Source organism: Falco biarmicus, chromosome 4 (genome assembly GCF_023638135.1).
Source record: "Falco biarmicus isolate bFalBia1 chromosome 4, bFalBia1.pri, whole genome shotgun sequence".
NCBI classification, from domain to species: domain Eukaryota; kingdom Metazoa; phylum Chordata; class Aves; order Falconiformes; family Falconidae; genus Falco; species Falco biarmicus.
Window position 1 is genome coordinate 28,370,387 of NC_079291.1, and position 18,719 is coordinate 28,389,105.

Genomic DNA, 18,719 nt, shown 5'->3' on the forward strand with positions numbered 1-18,719 from the left:
TGTTTGTGACTGTCTGAGGCTTTCTTTGCACTTGAATACAAAAACTCCAGTGTCACGGATTTCAACATAGGTGTAAACTCACCTAGCACAACACTATAGTTTCAAGGCTAAAGCCCCACCCAAGGAGAAGACTTTATTTAGTGACTGATTATGCAGGTATTTGGGTAACAGCAGAAAACGCAACACCTGAGAAGAACAACTGACAAAAAATTTAAGTGATGGTGTGCTGGTTTTGGCTGGGATAGAGTTAATTTTCTTCGCAGTAGCTAGTGTGGGCCTGTGTTTTGGATTTGGGCTGGAAACACTGTCGGTAACACAGGGAAGTTTTCCTTACTGCTGAGCAGCGCTTACACAGAGCCAAGGGCTGTTCTGTTTCCAACAGTACCCCACCAGCGAGAGGCTGGGGGGCACAAGAAGCTGGGAGGGGACACAGCCAGGACAGCTGACGCCAACTCACCAAAGAGATATTCTGAGCCATATGATGTCTGCTTAGCATATAAAGCTGGGGCAAGAAGGATGTTTGGAGACATTCAGAGTGATGGTGTTTTGTCTTCCCAAGTAACTGTTCTGTGCGATGCGGCCCGGCTTTCCTGGGGATGGCGGAGCCGCTGCCTGCCCATGGAAGCGGTGAATGAATGCCTGGTTTGGCTTTGCTTGCGTGTGCAGCTTCTGCTTTACCCATCAAACTGCCTTTATCTCAGCCCATGAGTTTTCTCACTTTTACTTTCCCCATTCTCTCCCCCACCCCACTGGGGTGGTAGGGTGTGAGTAAGTGGCTGTGTGGTGCTTAGTTGCCAGCTGAGGTTAAACCACAACAGATAGCTAGAACTTGATGTTTTTACTCGACCCCTAACCAAAATTCAAGTAAAATGCATTATATAAAATGTGAGGGAAAACTCTTGCAAGATACCACTGGACCTAAAATTTGTCTATGATCTACAGCAGTCAGTGGGTGAATGGATAACAAACAAGAAGTTACTGTTCTCCGATTAGCTCAAATCGGTAATTAACTACAAGGTTGCATTAGTCACAGTGCATTACCCTGCATATCACATCAACTATTGCTTGGTACCAAATGACTCCCAGAACTTGAGATGATACAGGACACAGCACACTCCACAGAAGAAATGGCAGACTGCCTCAACAAAACTGCCAAGGAATTACCATTAGGAACAACTTGTTTCTCACAGGGTGCCTGGCCCTAGAAACAGTCTCGGACCCCATCTTGTCCATGTAGTCTGCCAGCTGGACCCTTGTCTGAGCCTTACCAGCTAGGAATGAGAGGGTTCCTCTTTATAGGTTAGATGTAGATGAGTGGAGATCACGGACACCCTCACAGTGAGGAGCACCATCGGAAGGATGAGGTGGTCAACCAGCAGCCCCTGTGTCTGGTCTGGAAGAATCCCAGGCTGGAAAACCTCCAAAGATAGGGGCTTTGGAAGAACATGCAGGGAAGCTCTGAGGGCTGAGCTCCAGAGAGGAAGACCTTTTTATTTTCCTCTAGAAATGTATTAGGATTGTTACAAGAAATGGTTATCTGTCAGGTAGATGCCTAAAAGGAACCTGCACACAGAAAGGCTGAACAAAAGAAATGATTCCTGGTATACTGTGGAAAAATAGCATGTCATGAGCAGCAGTATGGAGACCTTATGGAGACCAATGTTTCCTGATCCCTGGAATACATTGGCCATGTCTGCATTAGGCAGACGTGTGGTACAATGTGAGCCGTCCTGGAGAGCAAAGCAGCTGGTGTTGTGCACCTGGTTACCACAACCAGACATGTTGCAAGGGTTTTACCACGAAGTTGACTCCGGGCTGGTGCCCTGGATTGAACTCCCATTATTGTCTGAAATGTGTTAGCTACACTCCTGAAGCACATCTCTTGGCTTACTTTCCGCCAACAGTAATTCAGTTCACAGGCTTTAAGACGGCTGAGCAGTGCCTTTAGTGGGGAGATCATGCTTTGAAACTGCTCTCATGAACAAAACACAAATACTATTGTACATGGACCCATTGAATCATTAAGAACCCTGACTTACAGAACATTAGTAATCGTGTTATTCTCCTAGGGCCTTCTTCAATTAAACTTCAAACTGAAAGAAGGTAGATCTAGATTAGATATAAGGAAGAAACTCTTTAGTCAGGGTGGCAAGACACTGGCACAGGTTGCCCCAGAGAAGCTGTGGATACCCCATCCCTGGACGTATTCAAGGCCAGGCTGGATGGGCTTGGAGCAACCTGGGCTAGTAGAAGGTGTCCCTGCCCATGCAGGGGGTTGGAAATAGTTGATCTTCGAGGTCCCTTCTAACCCAAACCATCTGGGGATTCTATGACTAATTCCTTTTTAGGGTGCTCTTGCATTCCTCTGGAATTGTGATGGCTAGGACACTTGCTCTAGAAAGAAAGCCATTGCATCTCTCTATTCCCCCCACTTCTTTAGCCATTTCTCAGTATCTGTCCCAACTTATTAGAGCGGCAGGAGATCCAATGATTGCTTTGTTCCTACACATTCAATGAAAAGTGGCAGCAGGATAGGAGGGAGAGACCCTATTAATCCCTCACTAAAAGAAAAGCTGCAGCATTATAGCACATCTTACCAGACACTGGAGAAACTATACCAGGCACAGCCTTAAAATGCCCCAGCCAAAGGAAAAACTTTAGTTGATATTTTCTCAAGCACCAAAAATCAACACACCATAATTCATGATTTCCATAGAAATACAGAGATGGGAGGGAGCGGGGAGAGCGTAAGTGACATGACAGAGAGAACCACATCAATGTATTAAGTCTTCCTGGGCTAAGCAGTGGCTCTGATCAGCAGTAAGTCATTAGGATTCTCCTCTCATTTACACAGATTTTACACAGCCACCTGCTGCAGATTCACTCTCACAGCGACACAAATCAGAATCAAAGCTACCTAGAATCAGCTTACGCATTCATACTCCTACAGCATCTCAGTGACCTAAATGTAACTCTGATTTTACATTACTGCTGCCACCTTCAAAAGCAAGACCTGAAAACACTGTAGTAAACACCAACTGGCGAGTTTCAGACAGTAATCTACTTTTCAGTGCCTATTTGTTTCCAGACCCAACAATGGTCTTACAGACACGGCTGACTAATTTTCTTCATGTAAACAGACCCTGTGGGGGTTTAAGGCGTGACTTACATGGTCAGGAATGAAGGCACAAGCTACTGCTGACCTGGCCGAATACATCTGTATCCATTTATAAAATAACAGAATCCATCTCCAGAGCTTGAGAATCATTTTCATAGAAAGCCAGCTAATGATGATGATTAATCCCTGTGTTTTATTTTTACCAATATTATTTGCATCCCTGAATATAAATAGTTCACAGTGAATAGCTCTCAATAACGCTATCAAGGAAGTTGTTGAAGTGAACAGGGTATGTCCATTAGCATCAATTAGACAAGCTAAGTGCGAGTCAAGTTGTTTGAAAACAGTCAATGTAACAACCGGTGAAAGGTAGATAAATCAATACATTGGTGACAGGAAGAATTAGGCTCTTGATTTGGAGTTGAATAAGCAATAGAATTAAAAATAAAATTTATTTGTGATATCCATCATGTCACAGGGATGATACAAGCAGAAGTAAATCTTAAAAGCCTGTAAATTACATTTGATGGACAATTTAGTCTTTCAGCTGAATATTTCATTGGTGGGTTTTTTGTTTCAAATACTCCAGTGAAACTTACAGTCTTAATGCACTTGCCACTCTCCATTCTGTATTATTCTGCTCCCCATTCAAAAACCTCCTCCACACATCACTGGTGTCCCAGACAACACTACTGATACAAACAACTGGATAAACCTGTGAGGAATTTCAGTTTCCTAAACTTACTACAGTACTTACTCCTCAATGACAATACACAGTATTGCAGAGACAGTAGTGCCAAACACAGAGCTCCACTGCTGCCAAAGGCTGGGACATGCCTACACATACTCCAAGAGAGTCCTGGAATTCAGCAGTGACTGCAGGGTGCCAGGTCCAACTGCAGTGCCTTATTCCAGCATGGCACAACGTGTGGTTTTTTGTCCCTACAGTAAAAGGCATGCACATAAATATCTGTTGCTGTTCTGAAGTCTGATTTAATCCCTTCTACTGAACTCTTCAAAGCCAGACAGGGCCTTCAGCAGATTGGCTTCCTAGATTTCCCCCTCAGATTCACTCTCTCCCTGTATTGGAAAAAAGGAATAAAAGAATTCCTTCCCATCTATTTCATGTATTCCAAAACATTCAGAGACACTAGTTAATAGACTCATCATGAATTCTCTCTGATGGCTTAGATAGTTCTGCAAGATGTCTTTTTATTCATGGCAAATTTCAGCCCTAAAAAAATCAGAAATTTAAAAGAACTTCTGGATGAATCATGTGCAAACACTGCTTAAAGAGTCAGGATTTTTCTTCATCTTTCACACATTGTCTTACGAATTTATTAGCGCAGCACAGACTGAAAATATTCGAGGACTCTCATGAGTACTAATTTACAAAATTAAGAAGACAGTCTTGTAGATACAGAAGTTGCAATTAAAATGCATTTCTAGAAGAATAACATATGGAAAAAAAAATCTAGACATTTTTTTCATCCCATAACCCATTCTTGAAGAAACTCAAGTTGTCTTGATCTTTCACACTTCAGTCATCACCAGATATTAAAAAACCCTGCAGCTGTAAAATCACAGCTTTTCTATGCAGTCAAACTATGTTTTACACTTTACCTGGCCATGTGTACAGAAATAGTATACAGTGCATCTACCACCCACAAGGCTTTACTCAGTCCCAATGACACCTTTGGCAAAACACACTGAATTCAGGATCTGGATTTCACTGTACTTACATTGAATTTACACTTAGGTGTAAATGCCTCCAAGTTTCTGCAGCAGATTCATTTGTATTTGCCAGTAGGAGGGGGAGAAAGGTAATCTAAGTTAAACAATAAATAAGTAGTTCAATCATTGTGATGTTCCTGTTGCTTTTTTTTATTTTGGACTTCTGGTGAAACCACACAGTGATTCTGTGAGGCCATGGTAGGACTGTCAGCATTTAGCACTCTGAATATTAGGACAAAATTTAAAAATACAACTTGCTTTAAATTCATACTGCTGATTTGAATATATTAAAGCATCTTTAATGGTTTAACTTTGTTCTGCAAAGATTCATCTTTGATCAAGCATCCCCCGCTTGCATCACTCTATGTTTGTGCTACATTAGGTAGCACCCATCATATGAGCCAACATAAAGCCTCAAGAGAAGCACAGAGCTAAGATAACCCATATTGCATGATCTGGCTACCTCGATAAGGCATCTTTCAGTCCCAATACTGTTGGGCGGTCCATCATGTACCAGCCCAGCACTCGTGACCACAGAATCAGTGCCCAAGTTATCAATCTGCATCATAAGAAAAGCAGTCGTATATAACCCCAGCACTCAGTCAGGTGCATTCGTGTCATCTTGGCATTCTTGCAGGAAGCATCCGAGCTCAGTATTCCTATTGCTGACGACGGCCCGCAGCACACAAGCCCTTTCTCTCTAGCCCACCCCCCTCTGGCCTTCCAGCCCCTGATTTTCTGCTGGTAATCTGAAGAGACAGGTTCCGTGAGAACTTATTCAAGTGCAGTATTTTTGAAAGGTTGCGGGTTATCTGAGGCGCAGAGAGTACAAGTTACACATGTGCAAATACTGTCATTCTGTTTAGCAGATCTGACACATTAACTACTATTTGTTAAGTGCTCTTGGAACAAGGTACTGAACACCTCTGCTTATACACATCAATTAATTCACCAGTGAAATGCAGCTATCTTCAGAGTGATAAAGCAGCCACCCAAAACACTATTTGGTACCTCAGCTGTAATTTAGTAGTATTTAAAAAGGCTGAGACAAAGAAACAAACAGCAAAGCTGCAGGGAGTTGAGAGCGTTTTTATCCTGGTACTGGGCTCCCACTTTAAGGCAATCTACTCTTCCACAGCTAGAATTAGCGGAGTTGAAATTCAATGAGTCATTTAACTGATGACACTTCCTGCTACTTTAAATATGTTGGATGGCTGCAACAGCCAATTTTTATAGTCATCTTACTGGCCATTCCTTGAGGGTCTCTACCCACTCACTAGTAAATGAACAAAACCTGAAGCAGCAGTTAGCTCAAACTGCCACGGTTAAGAAATAGCATAAATATGTCTAAGGGGAAGTCCAGAGGCCTGAAGTACTTTATCTGCAAAACCACAGAGAGAATTTCCTAACCAGCTGGAGGTAAGTGAACTACTTTTTAAATCACTCTGCTTTGTTGCTTATGATCCTCAATGATCTCTACTGCTTGCCTGAACTACCTATCACTTTACTGTTTGCTGACACATTAAATGTTCTTAAAGGAGCTTTTCCCAAAGAACATGGCAGCAGACACATTGTCACGATATGAAACAATATGGGAATGGTATCATTATTTTTCTAATATCAATATTAAAAGAGACATGATCAACATTCACCCTTCTCAGTTCTACTAGATGTACAGAAGATACGGAAAGCAGGCACTTGCTTCTGAGATTTCCTTTGCATTTCACCTCAAATCAGCACAATCGACAACTCGTCCAGCTACGCTCTTACAACACGTAGACTGCCAGCACAATGTCTGCTTAACCTAGGGGTTTACAGTCAAGCTGTCCAGCAGCATATGGTTTCCAGGATCTCACTTCATTTAACGGTACAGATGTCGCTGAAGAGCACATGAAAACCTACAGAAATATCACAGAATGCCACCTCGCCACCAGAAGATACCACCTAAGCTTTAACCTGTCTCAGTGAAAAATTCTTTGTGTGAGGACTCTTTCACCTCATGCAGAGCCCTGCAGCAAGTGACAAAATGTCACTCTTCAATTAGTAGGAAATTTCTATTTCCTCTTGTCCTCTTGTACAGTGTATTGCAAAACAGAGCAATGGAAGAATACCTTTAAGTCAGGATAACTTGTGCTGAACAATATTTGAATGGCATGTGAAATGAAGGTGATCATCAATATTACATGACACACATGAAAAATTGTCAGAGGTATCATCATGCTCCCAGACTGTTCCTATAATGCTGGTGGTTACCACGCAAATAGAAAAATCTGGTAAGTATATGAGGGGGAATAGCAGAATGAATGAATATAATAACTTAATTAAATGACTCATCTCTTAGTCTGTAGGACTTTATTTTGGTGTTGAGGCCCTACAAAACTTAAGTCTACTCTTTCACTTCTGAATTTGCTCAAGGGTAATCAAGAACATATATAAAAATCTCAGTCCACAGCTATTTCCATAGTTTGGTTTCCCTATTCTAGATTTTTACAACTTTAGCAGCCAAAACAAATTAGGTATGTCATTCAACTGAAAAAGAAGAATTAAAAAACCCCAGTGAGCATCTAGCTTCTATTTCCATGTAGTGACAGAGAACCTTAGGAAAGAACCATCCTTCTGAAATTCTATACTGCCTAACATATTGTTTTGGGAAAACAACTAGTGACCAATCCATTTAACGAAACAGCTGATTTTATCAATATTTTTCACTTCATGTATTCACATCCATCAGTGAAAAGTGCGGACAGAAGAACGGCTACCATCACGAATCACTGCAGAATTCAGCAACAGTTTGCATTCTTCCTTCTCCCTCTGTTTCATAAAAGGACAAAGTTGAAGAAAACCAGGCCCAGGGTCTCCTGTGCAATACCAGCCAATGTGGGTTTTCAGTAACAAAACAGACTTCAGACTAGCTGATGTGCATAGATGGCAACACAAATGCATGCAGTTACACATCTCCGTATCAGTGGAAGAGAACGCAGGAGAACATGTGGAATGATAGTTCAGCTGTTTCAGACTCCTTAGCCACTAACAAAAGAAAGGGAGAAGCAGCATGCTTGCATGCAATCAAGCAGACCAGGGGGCTGAACGGAGAAGCTGGAAGCCAGCTGTGCTCTTTCGCTTTCTGATGTCCATAATTAGGCCATTCCATTGTTTCTCCTTTTCTCACTGCCAAATTCCAATGGAAAAAGAAATGTCAGCCCACAAACTCAGCCATCCTGCATGGCCCGAGGAGAAGGTACCCTTGACATTTTGTCAGGGCCACATTCTTACTCTTTCATTATTTTATCCTCCAGCAGTGCAAAAGAACCTTGAAGTGAAAACAAATTATGTTGGCTGAGGTTTGTCTTTATTGAGAGGAGACTTCTGACCAGTATTGAGTACTTCTAAAAAGCCTATTTTCAGCCTCTATCAGCACAGCTGCTACATCCCTCTTTGGATACGGACAGCCTGCGTGCCACCTCAGCAGTTAACTCTAGCTGATACAGAATGCTGGGATTCATAGCCTGTGTCCTCCTTTGCGTGTCAGCTCCTGGCACCCACACTTGCTGCCAGCTCCCACAATCACATGTACTGAGCGTGACACACATAGAGCACGTTTCCCCTTCATGCCTGCCCGCCTCTAGGCCTGCGTCTTGTGCACTTTACTGAAAGATCTCTGCCAGCTCCCTGATCCTCTGTGTCAGCTCCAGCTTCTCAGCTTGACCTGGGACCCCTCAGCCAGATACATCTTGTGCTTGGAGCCGCAGAAGTTACGGCTTGGTGGATGCCTCATGACAGGGCCTTCCACTTAATTAAGTCCTGTTAGAAGGGGTATTACTCAGACTAATTTCAAGGGTGCCCCCCCTTCCCCTGCCATATAACCTCCCCAAACATAGGCTCACCTGTCGCATAACCTGATGCCGTACCTAGTGTCATGAACATCCTCCTGCAGGTAGGAGTATTCAGTGACATTTCTGCTGGCCTTTTCCCCCTCCACTCGCAGTTCCATGTCTATACAGTTTGACCCAATTATGCCTAAACTTCTTTACAATTTGCATTTCAATTTTAGTCTATTTATTTACTTTTACTCTTTCCTGCAGTGGAGATATTGGTCTGACAGAGAATGCCAGTAAATCACACCCATTATGTCAGGCTCCTTTAATTCCAAAGAGATTCCTCATTCTTTGCTGCCTGTTGCCATTTCTCATGTAATTTAAAAACAGCAGGCAGCAAGTGAACTCTCAGATCTCATTAATACCTACTATGCCCTTCCAACAAGAAGCAGCAGAGTAGAGAGTATTTCTTCAAGGTGATGGGCAAATGTGCCAAAGTTGCCTTTAATTTATGTTGCCACTGATGCTTTTCAAGCACATAGATTCTTTTTATTTGCATGCTATACTTGTTCTGCTTATATAATGTCTCCTCTCTGTGCAGGAACACTACGACAATCTAGCAGCAGCCTTTCATGCTATGCAAGTTTATTTTTCAGTTTTGTTTCATGCCTGCCTTCAATAATAAACAACTTCATAAATTACACCCACAAAGTACAACACATACTGAAAGTTTTAACGTTAATCATTCGTCTTTGTAGCTCATTAATCCTTTTGCAATAAGAAAAGAAGTAATGAACTGCATCAAGCACAGTTAGGTCAACAACTATTTAGCCAAGAAAGGAATTTTTTTGTTTGTTTGGGGTTTTTTTGTTTGTTTGTTTGTGTTTTTTTTTTAAAAAAAAAAGAGAAAAAGAGAGGGCTACTGCTAGAGTCATTTCCATGTTTCAAGAAAAGTCTCAGCTCAGCACTCAAACTGCTTACCTCTCCTTGCCAGATTGGGTTAACAGTATTACACACGATCTTAGATCTCTTCTCCTGCCCATGATGAGGAAGTGCTGGGAAGATGCTATGTTTTCCAGGCTGGATGGAAATCTTGAGATAAGGATCTGGATTGAAGAACATTCCTTTCTTCAGACCAAAAGCCTGGAAATCTGAAAGAAAGTAAATAACCTAATTATTTTTCACATTCCAGGTAGCTCTCTGGGATGTTAGGAAAAGAATATGGGAAGCTGGTAAAGAATTCAAATAATATGGCAGGAATATGAAAAGACTCTTGTGAGGTAATGTAAAGCCAGGCCAGAACAATCTTGTGATTTAGGATATAATGATTATATAGTGAAACTACAAATTTTACAACCTGCTGTGCAGAGTGATCTGGCTTCTAAATCAGTATTTATGCAACTTAAATTAAATGATCTGCTGATTCTTCCAAGGAGCTAAGCACTTACACAGCCTGAATCCAGTGGCAGGACTACTCTGAAAAAGAGATCCATTCATTTAATTACAGACATGGCATTTGGTACCCAAAGCATGTCATTTCTCCTAGATATCAATTTTATTTTTCTATCTATCTTAGATTTTAGACCACTTTTTTCTACACAAGAAGTAATTTTACATTTTTTCCATTTTAAAAAGTTTCCTTCCCTGAATGGGTTAACTTTACCTGTAGCAGCTTAGGAAAACTCTTGTAAATAATCTCCAAATTTTAAGCAGGGCTTTCTAGCTACAGAGCTTCCTAGGGAGTGTAATACGAGCCATGCAGATAAAAAATCCCCAGGCACTTATTTCAAAATTTACTTATAACGTTCTGAAGAAAAACACAAAGTCCATTACAATTTGTTCCTGTGAAACCAATAAACGTAAACCAATCTACCAGTATATATAAAGCCTCTGGCCTTCTATTTTTTTCCAGATGCATTTCTAAGCTTTCTTTGGAAAATATAAGCACTTAATTCCATTAGCAAGTTCAGTAGCTAATTTATTGCCCGCTACTCTTTGCATGGAGATGCTCCTCTGCTGTTTAAAGCTTTATTTCACAAAGGGCTGTAAGCACAGAACTACGTTCTGCCTATTTTCTCTTACTTTATTGAACAGATAAAAGTATTAGTCAAGATAGTTTCCAAAACTGCTTATATGTATACCTTAAACATTCAATTTAAACATTCTTTTTTCCTTTTAGGCAGGTTTTGAAAACATTAATTTTCACAGTCTTTTAATTCTCTTCTGATTAAAAGCCCAATTATTCTGGCAGGTTGCTGGAGACCATGTAAAACCCTCCAGGCAGATATTTTGGATTAATCTGAAAATTATACACATTCCACACCAACATCAGTCTTTTTCCAGAAAACAGCCATATGAAGAACAGCGATAAGATCTGCCCAGTTACATTTTGCTTCCTTAACATTTGGTAATAGCCAACACAATAACATGTGCAAGTTAAAAAGAACCATTTTTGTCCTGGTTGGTTTTAATCATCTGTTCCAGCCCACAATTCATGTTGCAGATATTCAAAAGCTGTTGGACAGATGGTCGTGAAACAGTCTGTATTTTAAGAATATCATTCTTATGATGTTCTCTAACAATTAACAAAAAAAATAGAGAATATCGCTACTAATAGCCTATTTGAAAGTACTTTGCTGACAATATGTACCATGATGTTCCTAGCAACACTATTACACAAAGAAAATAATCTGGTTCAAACTGGTAACACTGAATTTTTTTTTCTGATTGTACGATCTCTATGTAACCAGCATGTATCTCATCTATCAGCCCTGCTTAAATGCTATATGGCAAACTCTTTTGCTTTGGAAGTTGTACTGTTAGAAATACATTCCAGAAATAGAAACCAAGACTGCAAAAGCACTACGAACGACAAGGCCCATCAGTGTAATAGTGTCAGGCTGCTAACATATGAGAGGAGAGAAAAACCTCTGGGATCTTATTTTCTTTCTCTCTGATGTTTCCTCAAAAGATTCTGAAACTGAAATATTTATTGCTGTATATATTTCTGATATTTTTTTTTTCTTCAAAGAGAGACCACGCTATCCTTGGGTACCACTGTGCAAAGAAATTGTCTATTGATAGACAGGAAAGAAAGTAACTAGCACTCAATTATGTACACTTCTGTATCATAAAGAACATACATATTATGATGACCTACCAGCCTCTTTCCAGTTATGGGAATTAAGTGCAGCCATGAAGGTGAAGGCACTCCTAACCTTAGTTTGTAGTCCAATTTTTACATTGGGGTGAGAGAAAATAATGTAGCTAAGCACACAACAGGAAATTTTATTTGTGTCATTTTCTTGCTTAAATTACATAATACAAAAACTTTTGTAAAAATGTCAGTTAGAAATGTCAATTTTTCATGTCCAAAGCGCACTTAGGGATAGTAGAAATAGCTTTCTCAACAACAAATATGCCACTTACATTTACGTATCTCACCACAAATTCTCAGCACCGTGGAAAACAGAGCATCAAAAATGCAAAAGTTCTAGATAAAGCTACATGGACATCTGCAGATATCCAGAAGTCCATTTAATTTGAAGCACAACCTATGGATGCTGTAACTTGTTGAAACCAAAGGCTCACATACACTCTTACCACTGCTGTATAACACCCCAACAGAAGAATCCCAGCTCTTCTGCTTCCCCAAATGAGCATATTTCTCTCTTCTCTGTATTGTCTTCAGAAAAAGGCTCTGAAGATACTAAATATTTAAGTGATAGTTTAAGGTTAACTGAATTTAAATCTTTGGTGAAACCAATGTATTCCAGAAGGCTTAGATGTGCCTTGCTGTACACTTCAGTTTTATAGTGTTTTCCTTGAGAAAGTGCTACCAAGATAACTCATCTATGCTTTGCAAAGATGTATTGTCATCCAGTGTCTTAAAAAAAGTTATTAATATACCATATGTCAGTTTCCCATTTACTCATAAATCATGCTTTAGTGTGAAAGAGGTTACATGCATCTAACAGTTTTAATAGTGTCAGGCCATCTCTCATGAGAGATGACAGGAGGAATGAATCCAGGTGAAGACACATCAACCACAGACTCTTTCGCTGCTGCACACTTTCAGTTATTTTAAGTACATGCATCCCAGTCCAGCTAGGCTTGCTTCATTGTAGAAAAATGGCTTACACTAACTGCTGCCTCCAAGTGAATTATGAAATTGTTCAAACTTCAGGACTTCCATTCCATATGTGCTGATCTCTGGGTGTCTGGATGAGACCTAAGGAGGCTTTGCTCTAGGTCACTTGCACGCATGTAGCCTCTGTTCCTAAGGTGGGCCACAGATTTCCCTGTTTGCCTTGTAAAGGATGATTCTACAAATCCATTTTCCATGCAACAGCACAAACTTTGGGGCACTGATGACTGCATAGTGAGGGAGGCACTATTTTTGTGGCAATTCAGAAACTAGCATGTATTTATTGGCAAAATACAGAAGCAGGCGGATATAAATTCCATCAGACACAGCTTGAACACATCTGTGTTTTACCATGTTTGATTTTGCCTCAGTACAAGTGACTAAGCTTTCAAAGAGTCAGGGGAGAAGTATGATTTGGGTTTGCGAGTCACATTTTGTCATGCTCAGCAAGGAGATGCTCTGATAGTAAATACCAGCAAAAATATCATAGAGTATTTCAGTTCCCTCCTGACATAGTGAGGTACTGCTCCAGACCCATGCTCCTTGTAGGAGCATGACAGAAAAGGATGGAGAATCAGAGTGAGAACCAGAGTCTGAAGCAGTCCATTTTCTAAATCAATTACATTTAGTCCGGTCATCAGTCTGTCCATAGTAAGTTAAAGAAGTTAGAAGCTGTTTTCGCCAAGGGATGAGAAGCTTTTGCCAACACCTGTGGAAAAACTTTTCTAGAAATAATACACAAGACTATTATGTGCAGTTTCTAAATGTGTCTTGAGAAGACTAAGTCCGCCTAGTCTCTTGATGGTGCATATTTGATTTAACTGAAGTAGACAGTCTACAACCCAGCAGAAGGGTCAAAGACGACTAATGAGTAGCAGAACAACTAGCTTTGAGAAAGTGATATCCATATTCTAATACAGTTGGCAAATTCCTTTCAACAAAGTACAAGTACTGAATGTCTTTTGTGTTTCCCAGCACCACCCAAGCGACAACACTGTATGTCCTGCAGCTAGCTACACTGAGGCTTGTGGGAGAGATCATTAAGCCCCAATAATTCTATGGTCAAGTCACTGAATCCACATTTTTCTTATTTAGCATACTAGTCCCATGTTCTCAGAACTACGAAATGGTACATACTCCTCATGAGCCACTTGACCCTCTGAGAAGATGAAGACATCTTGAGTTAGGCCAAACATGCCCAGACCATATCTAGAGGCATAATTAATGAAGTACTGCAAAGTTACCAGGACACCGGAAAGACTAAAGGGTCACTGGAAAGACCATAATCAATTTAGATTGTGACTTCGCTTGATGAACACCAAAATGGAATGTATTCTCCCTATGTTCTGCTCATTAATGGCAGAAAGTAAAAACACTGTCATCTTACCGAGATCCTAATAATTCATGTATCAAGGCACAATAAATCATCTTCATGATCCACCACTGCAAGAGAGTTGCTAATTAGGATGGCAATGTACAGCTCCAACACTTCCTTTCAGTTTTCCTTTGTAAATTCCCAAAGAGCCATCAGCTTGGGTTCTGACACTGAAAAAATGTACTGGAACAGGATTGGGTTGGCTACCAATGAGGTAAGGTAGCTGTCAGGGTGCTAGTATGTCAGTGTTTCTTCTGTAGAGTGCGCTTTGTAAAACTTGACCAGAACAAGCAGGACCTATCTCAGAAGGCAGCAGCTCATCTACTATACTAAGCTACCCAAGATGTAGTGGGGGCTTCAGAGGAATGAACAACAAAACTCTGCTTGCTCAAGATTCAACAGGAGGCACACATGTACTGCCTCTCAGCTATGTGCTTTTAAAGCAATAGAAATTATTTTAGCTACTAGCAGCATAATAACCTTTCAGCAGTAAGCACTGCAATATTGCATTGGTTTGGAAATGCCAATTTGATTCATGCAGCAGTATCTGATACTAAAATTTACGGTAAGGGAAGTGAGCATGGATCAACAGAAGTATTGCATCTGGCAATAGATTTTAAGAAGCAAATATGAAAGAATTTTAGAAAACAAACAGCAATGTGCAGTGATGGGAAGCCTTAAAATCCAACACAGCAAAATAACATGGGGGAATTGAGAAAGATACTATATAATGTACAACAGATACCAAATTGATCGGCTACTGAATGAGGTTCTGCAACTGGTGATATGCAAGAGATTAAATCGGATAATTAAAGTGGTTCTTTCTGCTCTCAGAAATCTACAATTCTATAGACAGACTCCAGTCTCCTCCTAAAAAAGAATGTAAGAAAGAATTGGCTGGTGTAGTTACACAAGAAGGTGTTTAAAGATCTGAGATGTAAAAAAAAAATAATCTAAGTGGAGCAGATAAGCCAAACATTTCTGTCACATAAGGCTCCCAGGCAAATATTAAAGACAGAGGAAAAGAGGAGAAAATTATTTTTCTAGCTGGAAATGCTATAGGGGAAAAAGCAAGGGATTCTCATTTGTGTAAGGAAGGGGCAGCAGAGGTATCAGGAAGAAAATAGGTCTATTAATAAATGAAAAGTAGAGAAATTAATTATTCAAAAATGGCTGAAAGACAGGCTACCTTTTTAATTGCCTTCATTAAGAAGGAAAACACAAAAAAAGCCTGAACAGCTAATGTGAACAGCTTAACACAGGGAGTTTTTATCACTGCAAGCGATTAACCACTGGAGCAAAGTACCATCTCTTGGTATTCTCAGATCCAAGACTGCACACCTGTCTGTAAGGTACGTCTGAGTCTAACTCAAACTAAGCTCCACACCATGGAGCAACGTGGCCTGTGGTATATAGGATAGCTGAATTCGAAGCCTTTTAAGCCTTTAAAAATGTTCGTTTAAAGCACTGCAATACTTTCTAGGCACAGGCGTACTGGAGGTGGTAGAAAGTCACCTCACCTTCGCACAAGCTCTGACAGGTAAGAAAAAGTTGAATGATTAGTAACTTGGGTTTAGATAGAATACATCTGGGCAAGTTAGCTTGAGTTGAGGAGGGCAGAAGAGTAGGTAGGTTTATAACAGTATTAAACAGACAACAAATTCGGTGGCTAGAACTCTGTCACCAGGATTTCAAAAAAAGGCTGGAAAATAAAGTGTATTATACATCTGCTTTCTGATCAAGCATTTCATGGTAACTACTATTGTCAAAGTGATCCTTAGTAGACCTAATACAATTTTGAGTTCTGATTTATACTCTAACTTCCATAAACTGACAACTGATATTACCTGAATGTCTGGTCTGAAAGCCACATAAAAACAACTAACAGTACTTCTCAGAGAGGTGTGATGAGGAATAAATGCCTGAATGTTTGTGGAATATTCAGATCTTCTGGTCATTTGTTCCACAAGAACACTTACAAATACAGAGTGTGCAAACGCATGAGATATGTGAAATATCAAAGCTTGAAAAATTTTATTTGATGCAACATATAGCTAGGAGGTATATCATGCAAACCTCATGGTAACACTTTCTATATATACCAGCCAACAGAATAGTTTCACGGGCTTCCAGCAAAAGTGTTACACTGATGTTAGACCACGAACCTTCAGTGAAGTGGCTGGTACATCTTGGGAAGTTTAGCACATTTCTTCTTTCTGTACTTTCTGCGAGAAAGCTCTAACACTTTCAGCCACCTTATCAGAAGTGTGACATTCACTGGTAAAAGCAGAAAAGTCATGTCGGAAAGTAAATGCAAAGGGACTGCAGAGCCTTCCTTAAAGACTGTATTTAATCTAGCTCAATTAGGCTTCCAATATTCCTCTAGGTATTTTAAATAATGAAAGCTATAATAATACACTTATCATATAAATGACTAAGAAGCTTAATCATGGGAAATTATCTTTTTTTGAGATCAGTGTTGCTAGTGAACCTATTAATCTGAACCAACCTTTCACAGGACCAACTTCCAGTCTCCAAAGGAATAAATACAAAGAAAACAAACCTCCTACTGACGTAAATGCAAACTCTCAGCTATTTCTGTTCTCAAGATGCTAGCCATCTCCTTTTGCTTTGAAGCATCAGTTCACACTTTTTTCTTTGTCTGCCATTTTTATTCAGGCCAGAAATCTTTTCTCAGGCAAAACTTTCAGTGAAACCAGTTGGATTTTGTTCAAGCAAATACTAAATACAACTACAAAAAGAATAAAGCACTCTGTCACCAACTTTTAGAAAGAATTTTTCTGCACAGTTCATTTTAACATAGGGTCTCACCGGAGTGTCAGGCAACAGAGCAAGCAGCACAGGTGAAATGAACCGATGTAGTTCAGCATTTCTTGGGATTTGGCCTACTTTGAGATTTTTCTTTTCCATCCTAATATTTTTTTTTTCTTTTTAATAATTGATATGGTAGAAGGCATAGCTCTTCTCACATTCTTCAGATGCTAAACTGCTTACGTCACAATGTCTCTGTGTTGGGCAGCACCTAACACAATGGTCCCCAGTCAGACTAATGGTCTTACACTTTTTTTGTTTTTTAATTACAACTAAAGCAACCATAATTTGGAAACCTAACTTTTAAGTAATAACACTAAAGGTGACAGTATACCAAAAAATTAGATATTGAAAAGGAGAAGTCTGTATGAGCTGAAAGGACTTGTGACAATAGGTAAGCCATTGCTGCAACAGTAGTGCAAATGGAAAGGAATCCCAGTTCCTTCTGATGCCTCTGGAAGGCCTGGCTTGATTTACATTTTATTAGCTAGCATAAGCAGGTATAGGAATAGCAATAACTTTACTTTGAAGGAGACAACAACTTTTTTTGTTGTTAAATTGACTAAGAAGGTAATAAATAAATCCTTGTGACATGTTGATCTGTTAATTTCAGAGAGACTGAAATTGAGCTATTTTGATACTAAGGATTTTTTTTGATAAAATAATTGTGAACTGCACTCAAAGACTTTCAAATGCCTGGCTGTGATGATGTTGTTAATATGGTTGTGATAAAAATGTAAATTAATTGCTTGTGAACCACTAGAATAATATATCCCAAATATATTACAAGGTACAGTCTTTGTATACTTTGAATCAAGCTGTAAATCAGATAGTTTAGTTTATAAAAGGGCCCATTGAGACAACATTATTTAGCAATTTCAATTTATTACTCTTAACATCTCTTGGTCTACTAGGCCAAAGAATCTGACAGAATGAAAAATTTAACCAATTCTGGTCATCAATTTCTGTGTAAGATTATCTAAGAACATTAAAAAAAACCACCATTAACTCTACTCCTTTATTTCTGTTGAGTTAAACCCGTGGTTTTATTAAATTGATGTGACCGAGTGGGTGCCCAGTGTCCAACCCGGCAAAATGTGTTAGAAGAGCCTCATTTAATGTCAGTCTAGCCTGCCACATAGCATATAAAACCTCAAGAACCACATTGGCCACCTAATTTGGAAAAGCACTGACTTGCACGCTTAATATTAAAGAGATATGGAAGTTCTAGATTACTTTAACACAACTTAGAGGAAAGCTTGAAATAATTATACAGCCAAACCAACCATGTAATGTGATGCTTGTCCAAGTGTAGGACTTGTTACAGAAAGGCCTATGGCTGTAAAAACTTCGAACCACAGTAACTTTTTTTTCTCTGTATTACTTCCTCAACAAATTTCCAAGTCAAGTTCAACATCTTTATCTTCCAGGAGCTAAAAACATGGAAACCAAGTAGCAAGCATAAAATTCCAAAATGAGAACCTCGCACACAACTACTCTTTTGACAAACTGATTTACAGATTGTTTTTACCAAACCCAGATCAAATGGTCTGTAGCTGCTTCATGGAACCATATTAGGCCTTTAAAACCTGCAGTGACATGCCAAGTGACGAGGCTGAACATTCTTCAGAGAACTTGGAGGAGCGAGAGCAGTCTTGGGGCTCAAGAAGTCTGGGAGTCACTGCTGAGCAATACAGA

At 39.8% G+C, this 18,719-nt stretch overlaps 1 protein-coding gene across 2 annotated transcripts in view; it reads right to left on the bottom strand.

Moving 5' to 3' along the window:
• Window positions 1-18,719, bottom strand: part of HECW1 (HECT, C2 and WW domain containing E3 ubiquitin protein ligase 1) — a 258,174-nt gene that overhangs the window by 81,707 nt on the left and 157,748 nt on the right. For both annotated transcript variants that reach the window (XM_056337048.1, XM_056337049.1), the window contains one exon: window positions 9,649-9,818. In XM_056337048.1, coding sequence (XP_056193023.1) covers window positions 9,649-9,818 — 170 coding nt within the window. The remainder of the gene's footprint in view (window positions 1-9,648; window positions 9,819-18,719) is intronic.